Here is a 14,098-nt window from a genome sequence, read left to right as displayed (position 1 = left end):
GCTCAGCCTAGAAGACCATACCCTTGACCTGTGCCACCTTCGTCAGGTTGATGTTTCTGATCATGAGCATCCAGATGATTGCAAGGCCCATGACGCCAGTGCCAGCCGCCAGCATTCGAGTTTGTGAGTAGCCATACGCTTTCTGAATCGCCAACCTCACGGCGCTTCCAACAGGATAGCTGAGCTGCGTATCCAGGTCCTCGTAGATGATGTCCAGATCTGGAAGCGCGGATTCTGGCAAATATCTTTCCAGTGCCTTTTGGAACGTGTTTGTCCAGATGGCGCCGCTGATGGTAGCTCCGAGGGCATCTCCCGCAGTTCCCACGACATTAAGCAATGCGAGGGCTGCCGCAATGTGCTGGTGATCCACAGCCGCCAAGATAGCAAGCTGCTCAATGATGATGAAGATACTGCCTCCGATAGATATAAAAACCTGGCACATAACAAGGTAGCCTACGCTCTGGTCGGGCTTGCGGAAATATATCATCAAGCCCTGCGCGAAGATGTAAAGCGGAATCGCGATGTAAAGCAGCCACTTGAATCGACCGGTTCGGCGGATCAGGAAGCCCACAATCAGCAAAAGAACTCCAGAAACCACATTGAAGGTGTTGTTGACGTATCCGGCCTCTGCCAAGCTCAGGTCATTGACCACCTGCAAGAAAGATGTGAAGTAGTTTGCCCAGCAGTAGTACGAGATCTGATATGTAGCATCGAGGAGACATGCGCCGATGACGGTTCGGTCAATCAGGAGGTTCCAAGTCAGCAAAGGCGTAGGGGCAAGAAATGCCTCGTATAGGCTGAATACAATCAGCATGACGAAGCCGACCACAATCATGGCAATGATATATCCCGATGCCCAACCGTTTGGCGCAGAGTCCGCAATGTTGAAGGGGAGAAGGAAGACGGTAAGGCCGACGGAGAAGAGGAAGACTCCCATAGCTGCTAGATGATCAGTTACTGACCCCGTGCTTGTGATTGCTGCCACAACATACCGTCAAATTCGACGCAATAATACCAGATACTTTGGACAATCGTCCTGTCGCTTGGCTCCTTGCTGAGAAGGCCTTGCCTCTCTGCCTTACGTAGGTTGAGTTTAAGGATAAAGTAAAGAGGAGCAGCCACGATGGGAAAGACAATCGCAAAGACGCCAAAGCCCCATCGCCAGCTAATGTCGTTGTAGAAGCCCTCGGAGGCTTTGGCCCCTGCGAATGCCGTTATCATGTACGGAGAGGATGTGAAGGCATATGCCAGGCCTCGGTTCTTCAGTTGTGACGCGTCGGCGGTGATAACATCGACGGCGTAAGTCATACCACCAAAGCCAATGCTGTAAAACACCTATTCAGTCTCATTTGTCAGAATCTGTATACGGAACATGGGGTTTTGGCGCATTTTACGCAGCGAGGCAAGTCTTACATATGCGGCACAGAAAGTGGCAATGCCATTGCTTGCGGCCATCAGGACGAGGCCCAGAGTAGCAAAGACGGTCATGATGAGGAAACCCTCAGCTCTACCCCAGACGTCCATAATTTTGGACAGAGGCATATAGGTTGCCGCAGACATCGAGCCGGCCACGACATATATGACGTTCAAAAGCGAATGGGATTCGAAGTCGCTCGTTGCGTAGGGAAGTAAATTCGATAGGATGGTAGACTGAAAGGCGTTGACAAAATAGAGCAGCCAAATGCTTCGGGGACCCATGAACATTAGCCTTATCCCTTGTGCATTCTGACACCAAAAGTGCTTACTTCAAGAAAATGGCAATCAGTGTCAACTTCGACCATGTGAGTGTCACCGCCTCAACTGCTTGAACACCGCGTTGGGCCTCTTCGTTCGGAAAGTCGACTTGAGGGCCGCCATTGTCGTCAGTTGCAGCTGCAGTATCAGTGGCAAGCACCGCAGTATCCTTGCCGTCCGAGTGCATCGTGACAGAGGTGCTTTTGTCCTCGATCTGCCGAGATAGAATGAACTTGGAAGTCTCCGCGTAGTGTCCCAGACAATTGACAGCTGCCAAAAAGCACAAGTTTGGAGGAAATGTCTCAAGCAGCGACTTGCCCTTATACGAGGTACCAGGACAGCATCGTACAAGGATATAACGCAATGGCGAGAACTTGAAATTAATTCCAGCTAAGCTTTTTGCGGATAGTTACTGTATTCCAGTGCTAACACTACCAAGTCCTCTGTAAAGCTTTTCATGACTCTGTAATAAAGCTAGTTAAAGTAGGGTCTGGGATTACTCGTTACGAACATACGTTGCGAGTGGCCACACACTGCAAAGCATTTTATTTTTTCTGCTTTTCCTATCTTATTTTGTCCCTTTTTTTCTATGATCCAAGGTCATCTACCAAAAAAATCATATGCAGATAGGCAGCATCAATATTACCCTTGGATTGTAGGTCTGTTTATGAAGAGCACGTTCCCGGCTTAACGCTCCTCTCATGAATTCAGAAGGTTAAGGGGACCACTGGCACTTCCTGTGGGGAGTAGCTCTCGCAAATTTTTTGCGATCACACGGTTTTTTTTACCCCTCCAATCTTCTCCTCTCATGATTGCCATTTTGCTTCAACATTATGGGCACTGGACATGCCACTGGAAGGTACTTTGTGGCCGCCAAGGAGCAAAGATGTACCCTCTCTGGGTGTCATCCTTTTCCGTCCTTTGCCGTTCCTATGCCGGTCCGATTATCAGATCGTACGAGTTGTTTCGAACTATTCATCTTGAAGCAAGGATGGAAGGCTTGGCCGCGTCTGGCCAGACCGCCTGCCTGAGCTGAGCCGACCCAGCATAATCAAGGCGCAGAAGTATGTGGATATCCCATCAGCCGCTTCGTTCGCCTCAGCGATGTCCAAGGCCCGCACCAGCTCTAGAAAATTTATCAGATCCGCGGCGGCTGGGTCAAGAATGGAAGATGGATACCTACCTAGCTGATGTCTCCGACCCTAGCAACTGGGGACCCCGCTCCGTACAGTGTGTGATGCAGAGCTCCGTAATTTAGCGGACCCAGCGACACAGTAAGCTCGAGGTTTTGCTTACGGAGTGAATTCACGATGCAAAACACTTCAGCTCAGAATCAATCGCTCGGGACAGAATCATCATTGCAGAAACTTAGCAGATCCAGCTTTCATACGTCACGTGCAGCCTAGAATATCGTCCAAGAGTTTCCTTGTCACGGCAGCGTTACGACCCTTGAAGCAAATCAGGACTCTTCCCTTGAGACAGCTAGGCTGCCCGATGCTTTGTCCCATGCCAGTCGGAACAGCTTGAGCCGTTGACATCGCAAGCAAGTCTCAATACGAAGAAGAACAGGGTTTTTACGAATTGCTGTTTCAAAACCCCATCCTGCCTGTGCCTAAGCTAGTAGTAGTATGCATATTTTCGATAGTCTCATGGACGGTGTTGATCCGGGGCGACTAGTGTGGACGGGCGGGGCATCTGATAAGATAATACTTGACTGATCCATCTTATCAGATCAATAGTGCCTATCTACCTTGGTATGGATCTTGAATACATCTTGTCAAAGCGTCGCCCTACTTTTAACGTCAAGCACCCGTCTCTTACAGCTTTGGGGCTACCCACTTCGGCTGTCGCTTCTCCACAAACGCCCGAATACCTTCGGCGAAATTTGGGCCGCTGACTAAACGAGGATACCACTCGTTGGCCAGCATCGATACGGCCTCCTCGACGCTACCCACTTCCCAACTCAGCCGAACGCCAAGACGCCCAACAATCAGAGCATCCGGGCTATTCTTGCACATGTCTTGAGCAACTCGGACTGCCACCTGGGCCACGTCCTCGGCTGGATCCACAAGCTGAGACACAAGGCCCCATTCATGGAGTGTCTTGGCGGGCACATTCCTTCCGGTCAAGACGAGGTCCATGGTGCGCTGCAGGCCGATAATTCGTGTCAGCCGCGGCAGGCATCCAGCCACGGGAACTATGCCTCGTTTGATCTCAGAAAGTGAGAAAATGGCCGAGGACGAGGCGATTACCAGGTCGCAGTTTGCAATCATCTCAAAGCCGCCCCCCATGCATATGCCGTTTACTGCCGCGATGATGGGCTTTTTCCCACTTCGACGGGGGAGACCAGCCAGCCCGGGTGCTGCCATGTCGTTGAATACCCCATTCTTATTCATGTCGTTCCATTCTGGCAGATACTATCAGCCTCTTTCTCATCAATCTTCGCACAGAATAGCTTACCCTGGAGATCGGCTCCGGTACAGAACGCTCTACCATATCCCGTAATGATACCGACCCATAGGTTCTCGTCTTCGTCAAATTGTTGCCAGATATCTGTTATCTGTTGACTAGTCGTTTTGTCGATGCAATTGAGCTTGTCTGGTCTGTCCAGTGTGACCTGAATGATGTGGTCTTGCGGATACGAGACCCGAAAGTGTTTGTACTGCAAAGTGCTGGATTGGAGAGACATGACGAATCCTTTCTATTCAGTTTGGATAAAGGACCTTCTTTCAATGAGAGTCTCGACATAAGCTCGATGAACTGGAATAGCCTTGCTTTGGCTTTATATAACCTTCGTATCGAGAGGAATGCTCGGTAGAGTCCATGCCTGTTAGGGTATATGGTGCCGCCAATAGTGTCAAGCCACAGGATGAGACATCGGAAACTTATTGTTCGTTGTCATAGCATGCGTCGTATGTAAATGAGCCGTGACCCCAACATCCTGTTCGCTCTAGTCCATATCGCCTCCGTCTGTTTTGCCCAGGCCTCGCTATTATAGCCTGACCTCCTCATATACTCCTTCCTATCACCCTACATCACCTACTATTCGACCACCACAAGACATTCTTGGTGCACAGCTATGGCATTGGCTACTTCCCCGAAGACCATGTATCCCCCCATCAAGCTTCCGCATCCGTTTCTCACGGCATATCGAGTCAAGTCTGTGGAAGACTCCACGGCTGCCAAGCTTATCCTGACACTGGATGACAAGTCTCCGAAGGGCCAACCGTTACCAGAGCCGCTGCATCTCACCACTCTCTCATGGAGAGACTTGACATTTCTGCCTAAAGATGACTGTCCGCCCGCATCTGACAACAGCCCATGGGCCCGAACTCGTCGCAGTCCTGCAACCATCTTTGAATGGACGGACGAAGAGGTTCCTTCTTTAGGCCAGATCTGGAACGTCATTCACGCTATCTACCTGGCTCATCCAGCAGTTGAATTCTTCAGGCTTACTCTGAGAGGCAAGGGAAAGGACCTGGTCCGCAGAGAGCTGGCTGCGACCGGCCTGGGGATAGAGCATCCGGTGCTGCGGAACTTCTCTGAAGCGACGGGTGCCCCTTCGGAGGAGCTGGTCATTCTTCGAAGCGCCTTTTGGCAAGGCGCAGCATCTCCGACTGGTCCTCGGCCTATCTGGGTTACTGGAGATGGCACAGACGCTTCTTTGAGGATCAGTCTGGCCCAATACCCAATAATGGCCGAGCATTACCAGTTCACAAACAAGTTTCCAAGCGAACCGGTGTACACTCGCCACCCGGTACGACGCCCGAAGCCTGATCCAAAGTCGATTGTCTATAGCCGTTATATTCCTGAAGTGGACATGCACTTTTCCCTGGAAACAATCGACTGGCAGGATGACGAGCATTTGAAGCTCTTCAACAAGTGGCAAAACGACCCACGAGTTGCCCAGGGCTGGAATGAGACAGGGACACTGGAACAGCATCGGGAGTACCTGCGCAAACTGCACTTTGACCCTCACGTCCTGTGTCTGTTTGGGCGATTTGACGACTCTCGCTTTGCCTACTACGAGCTGTACTGGGCTAAGGTAAGTGCCAACTCCGCTGGATGCCCCCATCTTCTGCCATCCCTCTGACAAACGGATAGGAAGATCACTACGGCGCCCATTATGATGCCCAGGACTATGACCGCGGGAGGCATTCTCTAGTCGGCGACGCTTCATTCCGCGGAGCCCAGCGTGTCAATGCATGGTATTCCAGCTGCATCCACTACTGTTTCCTGGATGACCCGCGAACTGCGAATGTCGTTGGAGAGCCCAAAGCAACTGGTGCCACCATTTTGTCCTATGAGAACTCGCAGGGCCTCACTATCGGCAAGTATGTTGACTTTGGTCATAAACGATCGGTGCACTCAGTATGCAGTCGCGAGAAATGGTTCCAACTTTGTCCGCTGTTCTGGGATGGGCGTGAGCGGCCACTTGAGTCTGCTGACCGGGCTGCGTGGAATGCAAAGCTCTAATCAGCCAGTTGGGCAGCTGTACCTTACAATAGCTTGACGGGCGGCAAATGTTTGAAGCCGACTTTGATACGGGGTTTAACTATCTTCCCAAAGATAGGTAGACATTGTGGGAGTCTACTGCCGGATAGTTGATCCGTTTGTGTTCGATAGTCAACAATATGAACCGTGCTAGGCAACTACTTAGATTTCTTGCAGTGTGCTAGGCAAGTCTTTGAGCGAAGAAAGCACGTAAGTTGCTTCACATCAAGACCCCCTCGGGCCAAGAACAAAACCTTCATTGGAGCATTCTTTTCCGGTTCCCTTCTCCACTGTTCCCATATTGAGGTCCCTTCCAGACCCGAAGAGCGTCTTAAACCACTGGCATCTTGTTTTCCTCAGAAATATGGACCTGGCCCGCCAACTCGCACTAGACCAACGGGGCTTCAAAGCATGCAACGCTTGCCTCATACGAGTACGCTACTAGTAGTAGTATGCGGTAATACTTGTACATGACGCACCGTGAAGGGTTGCAATTTGTCCATGACCTATGTGGGCCTGCCGACGTATACTAGGAGGTACATGGCTGCTTCTTGGAGCACCGGTTCAAGGGTGCGACTTACACGATTCCCGAGCTACGGGGCCACGCTTTTTCGCGGCCCTGATACGAGGGCTGAGCAAGCTGCAACTCATTGTCGAGCACCGAAGCCGATGTCGGTTGATGTTTGATGAGCCGAGCCCTCGTTCCAACGTCTTATGCTCTTGGCATGATTTCCTTGTTGTCTGCAGTTCCACTGGGGCTAGGCCACCGCCCCCCAAGGAGAGAGAGAGACACGGAGCTGAGGCAGACAAGACACCTACCAGGAATTATCATATCTTTCCCCTTCATGCGGCCTTAGTCATCTGTTGCAAAAATCACATTGTCCTGCCTGCTTCTCTCACAGAACGCGGCCGTGTTTCTCTTGTCAGCGAACATCGTTCGCTCTTCACGGACCATGGGGCTGGCACAGAAGCTTGCAGGCTATCCTCGCCTGATTTTGGCCGGAAACCCTTCGAAACTTGACAAAAGTCTGCTGCTATCAGGAATTTTGTGCGCGATCGCATCTGGCGTGCCATTTCCACTTATCGGTATCATCTTTGGTCAGCTACTCAACGACTTCAATACTGCGACATGTGACCAGTCCGAGACTCCCGGCTCAGCATCTCAGCTGCAGAATGGGATCAACGGCAAGATACTGATGATCGTCTATCTGGCCATTGCGCAATTCGTCATGATAGGCTCCCATCTCTTCTGTTTCAGTACCTTCGGAGCTCGGCTGGCCCAACGGTTACGGGAGCGCTACCTGCAAAATCTCCTGCGACAGGAACCTACTTATTTCGACAACCTGCCTCCCGGGGAAGTCGCCTCTCGACTCAGCGCCGATATCCAAACAATACGCTCGGGTACGTCCGAGAAGGTCGGGATTTGTCTCGCCAGTGTCTCTTTCTTTGTGACGGCGTACATCGTCGCTTTCATCAAGGATCATGACTTGGCTGCCATGTTGATCTCGCTCATACCGGCTTACTTCTTGATGTCGTTTGTCGGAAGCCATTACATTGAGAAATACGCAGGCCTCATGTCCGACTACGCTGCGAGTGCTGCATCGATTGCGTCCGAGGCTCTCTCCAACCTCACGGTGGTTCAAGCGTTTGGTGCGAATAAGAGGCTCGAAGAGAAATTCTCCGATGCTCTCCAATCTTCGGAACGAGAGGGACTCAAGAAATCTCTGGCTATCGGCATTCAATCTGGAGTGTTATACTTTGTTGCCTATTCTGCAAATGCACTGGCGTTTTGGCAAGGGAGCAAAAGCATTGCAGACTTTGCCGAGCACCGCTCCAATGGAGCCAGTGTTGGTGCTACGTTTACCGTCATCTTCATCCTGGTCGAAGGTCAGTCAACGCGTGGACAGTTCATAAGTAGATTGAAGCTGACTGGTGTCGATAGCTACGCTGCTTCTCAGCCAGGTGGCACCCTTTGTTCACCTCTTTATGGCTGCTGTTGCTTCGTTCGAGAAACTCCGCACAGATATGGATCGCGAACCCTTGATCGACGGTACTTCAACCTTGGGCCTCACGCTATCCAAAGTGGCGGGGAACTTTGAGTTCAGAAATGTGTCCTTCACTTATCCATCTCGGCCCGAGATCACTGTCCTTGACCAAGTCAACATATCGATACCCGCACTGAAGCACACCGCCATTATCGGTCTTTCAGGGAGTGGCAAGTCCACAATCGCAAGTTTAGCAACGCGCCTATTCGATCCAACTCACGGGGAAATATCCTTGGACGGACATGACCTGAAGACTCTGAATACCCGCAGCTTGAGAAGCTTCATAAGTCTAGTCCAGCAGGAGCCATCCCTACTTGATCGATCAATCTTGGAGAACATTGCACATGGTTTAGTCAATTCCAGCAATCCCGAGCATGCGCACCTGAAGACTATCCTCCTTGGCCCTGAGCTTGCTGATCTGGCGGCCGAGGTTAGGGAAGGCCAGAACCTCTTGACTGCCTCAGAGAAAAGAGGTTCAGGTGTGGTCGAGGTCGTCGCCCTGGTTCGGAAAGCCGCAGCACTTGCAGATGCAGACACATTCATTGAAAAGCTGCAATTCGGATACGCCACCTTGGTCGGTTCGAGTGGGCGCCTCATCAGCGGCGGCCAGAAGCAAAGAGTGGCTTTAGCAAGGGCTCTCGTCAAAGATCCCGCGGTCTTAATCCTCGATGAAGCCACCGCCGCTCTGGACTCACGGAGCGAACGCAGAATCCAAGAGGCCATTGCCAAGATTGCAGGAGGTCGAACGGTGCTGACCATTGCACACCGCTTGTCAACCATTGTCGGCGCAGACAAAATTATTGTCATGCACAAGGGTAGGGTGGTAGAAGAAGGAAGCCATTCGACTCTGATGGCCAAAGGGGGCGCCTATGCCGACTTGGTCAAGCTACAATCTCTGGCAACCTCACATGAAAGCAGAGATTCCGCTACGCAAAGAGACGCTACCAGCGAATCAGATGACTTTTCAGAACCCGATGTTGACGCCTGCTTCACGAAAGGTAGCGCGCACGAGAGCGTGGAGGAGAAAGAGTCTGGGCTCTCGGACGGCCAAGGTGTTGAAGTTCTGTCCCCAGAGACACCGGACGAGCCCGAGACTCCGTCAACCTCCGTGTGGATGTTGCTCAAGGGTTATGCACCAGCTGTAAGGCCGCATCTTCTCATGCTAACCGCTGCTCTTATCGGCTCGACCATTGTTGGCGGAGCCTTCTCTGGAGAAGCTGTGATTTTTGGAAACACCGTGGGCAGTCTCGATATCTGCAAGACTCCGTCGAGCATCCGATCAAGTGGCAACTTCTATGGGCTCATGTTTTTCGTTCTCGCCATCATCGAACTGTTTGCCAACGTGGTCAGTTGGTCCGGGTTTGGTTGGATTTCTGAAAAGATTGTCTACTCGGCGCGAGTGCTCTCATTCCGATCGCTGTTTGAGCAAGACCTTCAGTGGCATCAATCGAAAGGGCGGACCCCTGCTTTGCTTCTCTCATACATCACTAGAGATGGCAACGCCTTGGCTGGATTGAGCGGCTCTGTTATCGGGACCTTTCTTTCGATTACAATCAATCTCGTCGCGGCAATCGTCCTGACGCACATCATTGCATGGAAAATTGCCCTTGTGTGCCTAGCGTTGGTGCCTCTTCTGCTGGGAGCCGGTCTGATGGAGCTGAGGGTGCTGGGTAAATTTGAGGAGCGCCATGAGAATGCATACAGCAAGTCTGTCGACATTGGCACGGAGGCAATCTCGTCCATCAAGACGGTCTCCTCCCTCTCCCTCGAACAGGAGACGCTCAATGTTTACCGGCGATCACTCAAGGGTCCTCGCCAGGAAACCTTCCACGTCACTCTACAGGCAAGCTTCTGGCAGGCCCTGACCTACTTTTTGGGCAACTGTGTCAATGCATTGGCATACTGGTGGGGATCAAAACAAATCATCGCGGGCAACTACACACAGACGCAGTTCCTCATCGTGGTATTTTCTCTCCTTGTTAGTGCAATGCTCTGGAGCCAGATGTTCGCTCTTGCTCCAGAGCTGTCAAATGGCAAAGCTGCCATGGCGAGAATCTTGAGCCTCATTGACATTGGATCGGACAAGCTACGAGGGGACCTCTCTAAGCGCCGTCCAAACAATGAAGCGTCGTCAGAGAAAGACCTTGAGTCGACGAGGGAGGCAAAGAGTTGCCAGTATGGCAGCCACCAAGCCGCAGCTGTGCAATTTCGCGACGTGCATTTCTCCTATCCAGCTCGACCCAGTGTCAAGGTATTGAGCGGCTTGAGCATGGAGATCCCTGCAGGCAGTTTCGCGGCTCTGGTAGGACCCAGTGGCGCAGGCAAATCCACAATCATAACGCTGGTAGAGCGTTTCTACACACCGCAGCTCGGGTCCGTCATCATCAACGGAGTCGATGTGACAAAAAGCGGCGACGTATCTTTCCGGGACTCTATCGCCTTGGTGCCGCAGGAGAATGTGCTCTTTGAAGGGACCATAGAATTCAACATCAGTCTTGGGGCCAAGCCAGGACATGCCGTATCGCTGGAGGAAATTCAAGAGGCATGCAAGCTCGCAAACATACACGAGGTTATCGAGGGTCTGCCCAATGGTTACCAGACGCTATGCGGGCCGAACGGGAATCAGTTCTCGGGCGGACAGAAACAGAGGCTTGCGATTGCCAGGGCCCTGGTTCGGCAGCCGAAGATCTTGATCCTAGACGAGCCGACAAGTGCTCTGGACGCTGAGTCCGAAAGGCTGTTGCAGAACGGCCTAGAGAAAGCCTCTGAAGGTATCACGGTCATTGCTATCGCGCATCGCTTGAACACGATCCGGAAGGCCGATCGCATCTATCTCATCGAGGCGGGCCAGTGTGTTGACTCTGGGACTCATGAAGAGCTGCTGAAAAGATCGCCCAGCTACAGATTGAATGTGATGCACCAGACAGTTGCAGAGTAGGTAGTATACGATGGGTTTTGCAGGGTTGGTGGATTTTCTTTGTAGAACCTCGCTAGGTACCTAATAATAACAAGTCTGAGAATTCATGTCATGTTATTCCATCCTCTTCAAGTACCCGAGGACTCTCTCCACAAGAAACTTTCGTGGCTCAGCTTGATCATCGTTACTCAACGCATGAGATGCATCTGGAATCAACCCACTGTGCACTTCATCCCATTTCCCTGTCATTCGGTTCAGGTTGGTGGCGTTCTTCCACCTCGAGAGCAATTCTTCCTTATCAACCCAGTCCGGCACTGACTGGTCCGCCCCCGAGATCAGGACCATTAATTTGTGCTTCAATAGGCCCTGATGTTCGATCATTCCAAAAGTCTTCCTCAGCTGTTCGTCCGTCAGGTCTGAGCTGAATACGTCGTCGTCGCTGGGCGACTCGGGACTCTCGGGGCTGGTCAGACTGAGAAATCTGCGGCAACTGAGGGGAGTATTGGAAGGATAGCCTATCTGGGAAGTCAACCATATGGGAAGCATGGAATCGGAGGTTGGATTCTGGAGAGCGGCATCCTTCGCCATTGTTTGCAGCTTCTCATATACACTTCTCAGTTCCGCCCCTGACTTGCCCCCAAATCCGTGATGCAAGACCCATTGGATGGCTTCCCTGTCAGACACCGGTGCCTGCATGATGGCCCCATCAAGGGCTAGACGCTCGACATGCTCAAGCTCAGGGTCAAAGGGCGGCACAAAGACATGGGGATTTGGTTTGCTGAGGTAGTGCAAAACGCACTGGCTACCGGTTGAATGCCCCATCAAGATGAGTTTGCTATACCCATACTTGGCATTCTTATAGGACTTGATATATCTGATGCATTGAGCAATCTCGTCCGTGTCCCTATCTAGGTGCCCAAGACCCCATGCTTGATAGGAAGACGTGAGATTGAGTGTGAAGAATGACCATTCTGTCGGCTGAAGCGCTCGAACCAAGTCGGCTGTATAAGACGTCGTGGCAAGACCGTCTCCAAGGCCGCCGACGAATAGAATACTGTGCGGTTGACGAGCGCTGCTGGAGGTATATTCAAACGTGACGAGGGTCTCGGTCTGTCCTCGTCAGCTTGGTCAGCTTGGAAAGCTTCCCACTGTAATGGTTGGTACGTATACGAACATAGTGGTGTAAAATGCCGGAGCTGCCCCCCCTGGGCCAGAATCTGGAGTACATGTACATGGCTGATGAGTAAGGTATTTGCCAGATGATCTGATTTCAGGTATGGTTGGAAACGTGTCTCAAAATATCTGAGAAACCTCGGTGCCCTTTTTTGTACCCTCGCGGAACCGACGCAACTCGTCGTAATTCCGCAAACAACAGCCCCTCCGAAATCGCTTCACATGCTTCATTCGGCGAGCAGCCTCTCCTGATGAAAATTTTCCATCTAGCCCGGCAAATGAATGGATATGAGGACCGGAAGAGATTTCTCTTCGGGGACTATTGTAGGTCCGCCGTCATCTGATTAGATGGCGTCCCAACGTAGGCGGATCTGATTAGATTATCTGACTGCAAGCCAAGACGCGCGGCATGGCGCTTCCTACCATTGACCAGGTATCTTCCAGGGATGTCCGGCCAAAGCCGGTACAGCAAGCGAGCAAACTTGTACGTACACAGGAGCGTGGTCTCAACCCACTAGTGGCGCGGCGGCTGAAGTGGGGGATCCACCAGGAGGATTGAACCATGCGGTTACAAGAAGTGTCGGCATACTGTGTTTTAGTATCAATATGGAGATACAGTACGACGTCAACTGTGTGTCGACGTGGGCCGCTTGTACTTTGAATCGGACTATCGTTCTTCACATGCGCGATGCAATCCGCGGGATCTCGGATACTTATCCCACAGGTGAACGTTTGAGGGACGTACTTGACAAGAGTGCGTGATTTGCGGACATGGTCATGAGTCAGAATCAAGGTCGAAGTCATCAACAGACAATCTCAACGGAGTGTACCTCAGATTGCTTCTCTCTTTTGCTGCTGTAACTTTGTGAGAGGTATCTTAGATATCCATTTGTCTGCGTCTCTTTCGTCTTTCGTCTGGAACACAATGGTTCCCTAATGCGTAGCCGTGTGTATTAGACTAAGCTCCTGTGGGTTGTGCCGTGCCTTTGAAGTACTTTCCTCTTCTCTTCGGGGGACGTACCTAAGTAGGACTGTCATTATATACCTATCTACCTAGGTAGTAGGGCACGTTTCGGACAAGCCTTGGTACAACGCACATTCAACAAGGCTTTGCGACCTGCTTCAGAACTCTTTCATTCTTCAAGCACCTCCCGGTGAGCTGGAGAGAAGGTTGCCATCTACATCGCCATCGAACGTTCCCCTCGTTAGCTGCAGATGGACACCATGAACGGAACGCCAAAACTTCCGGGGGAGATGATGCGCAGTCTGGCCATTGTCAAGCTCCCCGGATTATTGTCTGAGCAGTCATGCAATCCGACTGGGATGAAGGATGAGATATTGCTTTTGTCATGGCTCATCGTTCTTCTGAGGGTTAAAGAAGACAGGCAAGCAAGCTATGATTGGATGTACCGAACACGAGAAATCGAGGACAGGCGTACTTTATCCAGCGGAACTCTGTCTACAGACGAGGTGATAGGCAACTTTAAGAGCACCATCAGGCAAGCCACCGCGGCCATCTTTGGATGCAGAAGTGGCATCAAGACAGTCTCTCACGACGCGCATCTTGGCCCCGTCTCACTAGTTTTGAGCACTGGGTGCCCATCGAGAGAAGCAGGCGAGAACAAGACCGAGGTTCGCCCAACAAGAGAATTCCCACGATGAAGCCCTATGATTGATAATCGCATGAACAGGAAATCCCCTACATCGAAGTACATCATGAGGCCGACCAGCTACA

The 14,098-nt window shown here is 51.6% G+C and overlaps 5 protein-coding genes across 5 annotated transcripts; 2 read left to right on the top strand and 3 right to left on the bottom strand.

The window, feature by feature from the left end:
* Positions 1 to 7: 7 nt before the first annotated feature.
* Positions 8 to 1,921, bottom strand: TRIREDRAFT_71008 (uncharacterized protein; the record flags this gene model as incomplete). The annotated part of the gene is made up of 4 exons (XM_006969865.1): positions 8 to 939; positions 993 to 1,335; positions 1,414 to 1,684; positions 1,746 to 1,921. The coding sequence occupies 4 exons, from the start codon at positions 1,919 to 1,921 to the stop codon at positions 8 to 10; spliced, it is 1,722 nt and encodes a 573-aa protein (XP_006969927.1).
* A 1,630-nt stretch (positions 1,922 to 3,551) lies between these two features.
* TRIREDRAFT_6085 (uncharacterized protein) lies at positions 3,552 to 4,423 on the bottom strand (the record flags this gene model as incomplete). The annotated part of the gene is made up of 2 exons (XM_006969859.1): positions 3,552 to 4,141; positions 4,195 to 4,423. The coding sequence occupies 2 exons, from the start codon at positions 4,421 to 4,423 to the stop codon at positions 3,552 to 3,554; spliced, it is 819 nt and encodes a 272-aa protein (XP_006969921.1).
* Positions 4,424 to 4,813: 390 nt separating this feature from the next.
* On the top strand, positions 4,814 to 6,248 carry TRIREDRAFT_82628 (uncharacterized protein; the record flags this gene model as incomplete). The annotated part of the gene is made up of 2 exons (XM_006969873.1): positions 4,814 to 5,779; positions 5,839 to 6,248. The coding sequence occupies 2 exons, from the start codon at positions 4,814 to 4,816 to the stop codon at positions 6,208 to 6,210; spliced, it is 1,338 nt and encodes a 445-aa protein (XP_006969935.1). The 3' UTR covers positions 6,211 to 6,248.
* A 933-nt stretch (positions 6,249 to 7,181) lies between these two features.
* Positions 7,182 to 11,211, top strand: TRIREDRAFT_71010 (uncharacterized protein; the record flags this gene model as incomplete). The annotated part of the gene is made up of 2 exons (XM_006969872.1): positions 7,182 to 8,115; positions 8,171 to 11,211. 2 exons carry the CDS (start codon positions 7,182 to 7,184, stop codon positions 11,209 to 11,211), a joined length of 3,975 nt encoding a protein of 1,324 aa, XP_006969934.1.
* Positions 11,212 to 11,304: 93 nt separating this feature from the next.
* Positions 11,305 to 12,424, bottom strand: TRIREDRAFT_112590 (uncharacterized protein; the record flags this gene model as incomplete). Its single annotated transcript, XM_006969864.1, has 2 exons — positions 11,305 to 12,300; positions 12,365 to 12,424. The coding sequence occupies 2 exons, from the start codon at positions 12,422 to 12,424 to the stop codon at positions 11,305 to 11,307; spliced, it is 1,056 nt and encodes a 351-aa protein (XP_006969926.1).
* Between the last annotated feature and the right edge of the window lie 1,674 nt (positions 12,425 to 14,098).

The sequence above is a fragment of the Trichoderma reesei genome (assembly GCF_000167675.1).
Source record: "Trichoderma reesei QM6a unplaced genomic scaffold TRIREscaffold_46, whole genome shotgun sequence".
NCBI lineage: Eukaryota > Fungi > Ascomycota > Sordariomycetes > Hypocreales > Hypocreaceae > Trichoderma > Trichoderma reesei.
The sequence above is the reverse complement of the archived record's forward strand: the minus strand, read 5'-3'. Positions and strand labels throughout refer to the sequence as shown.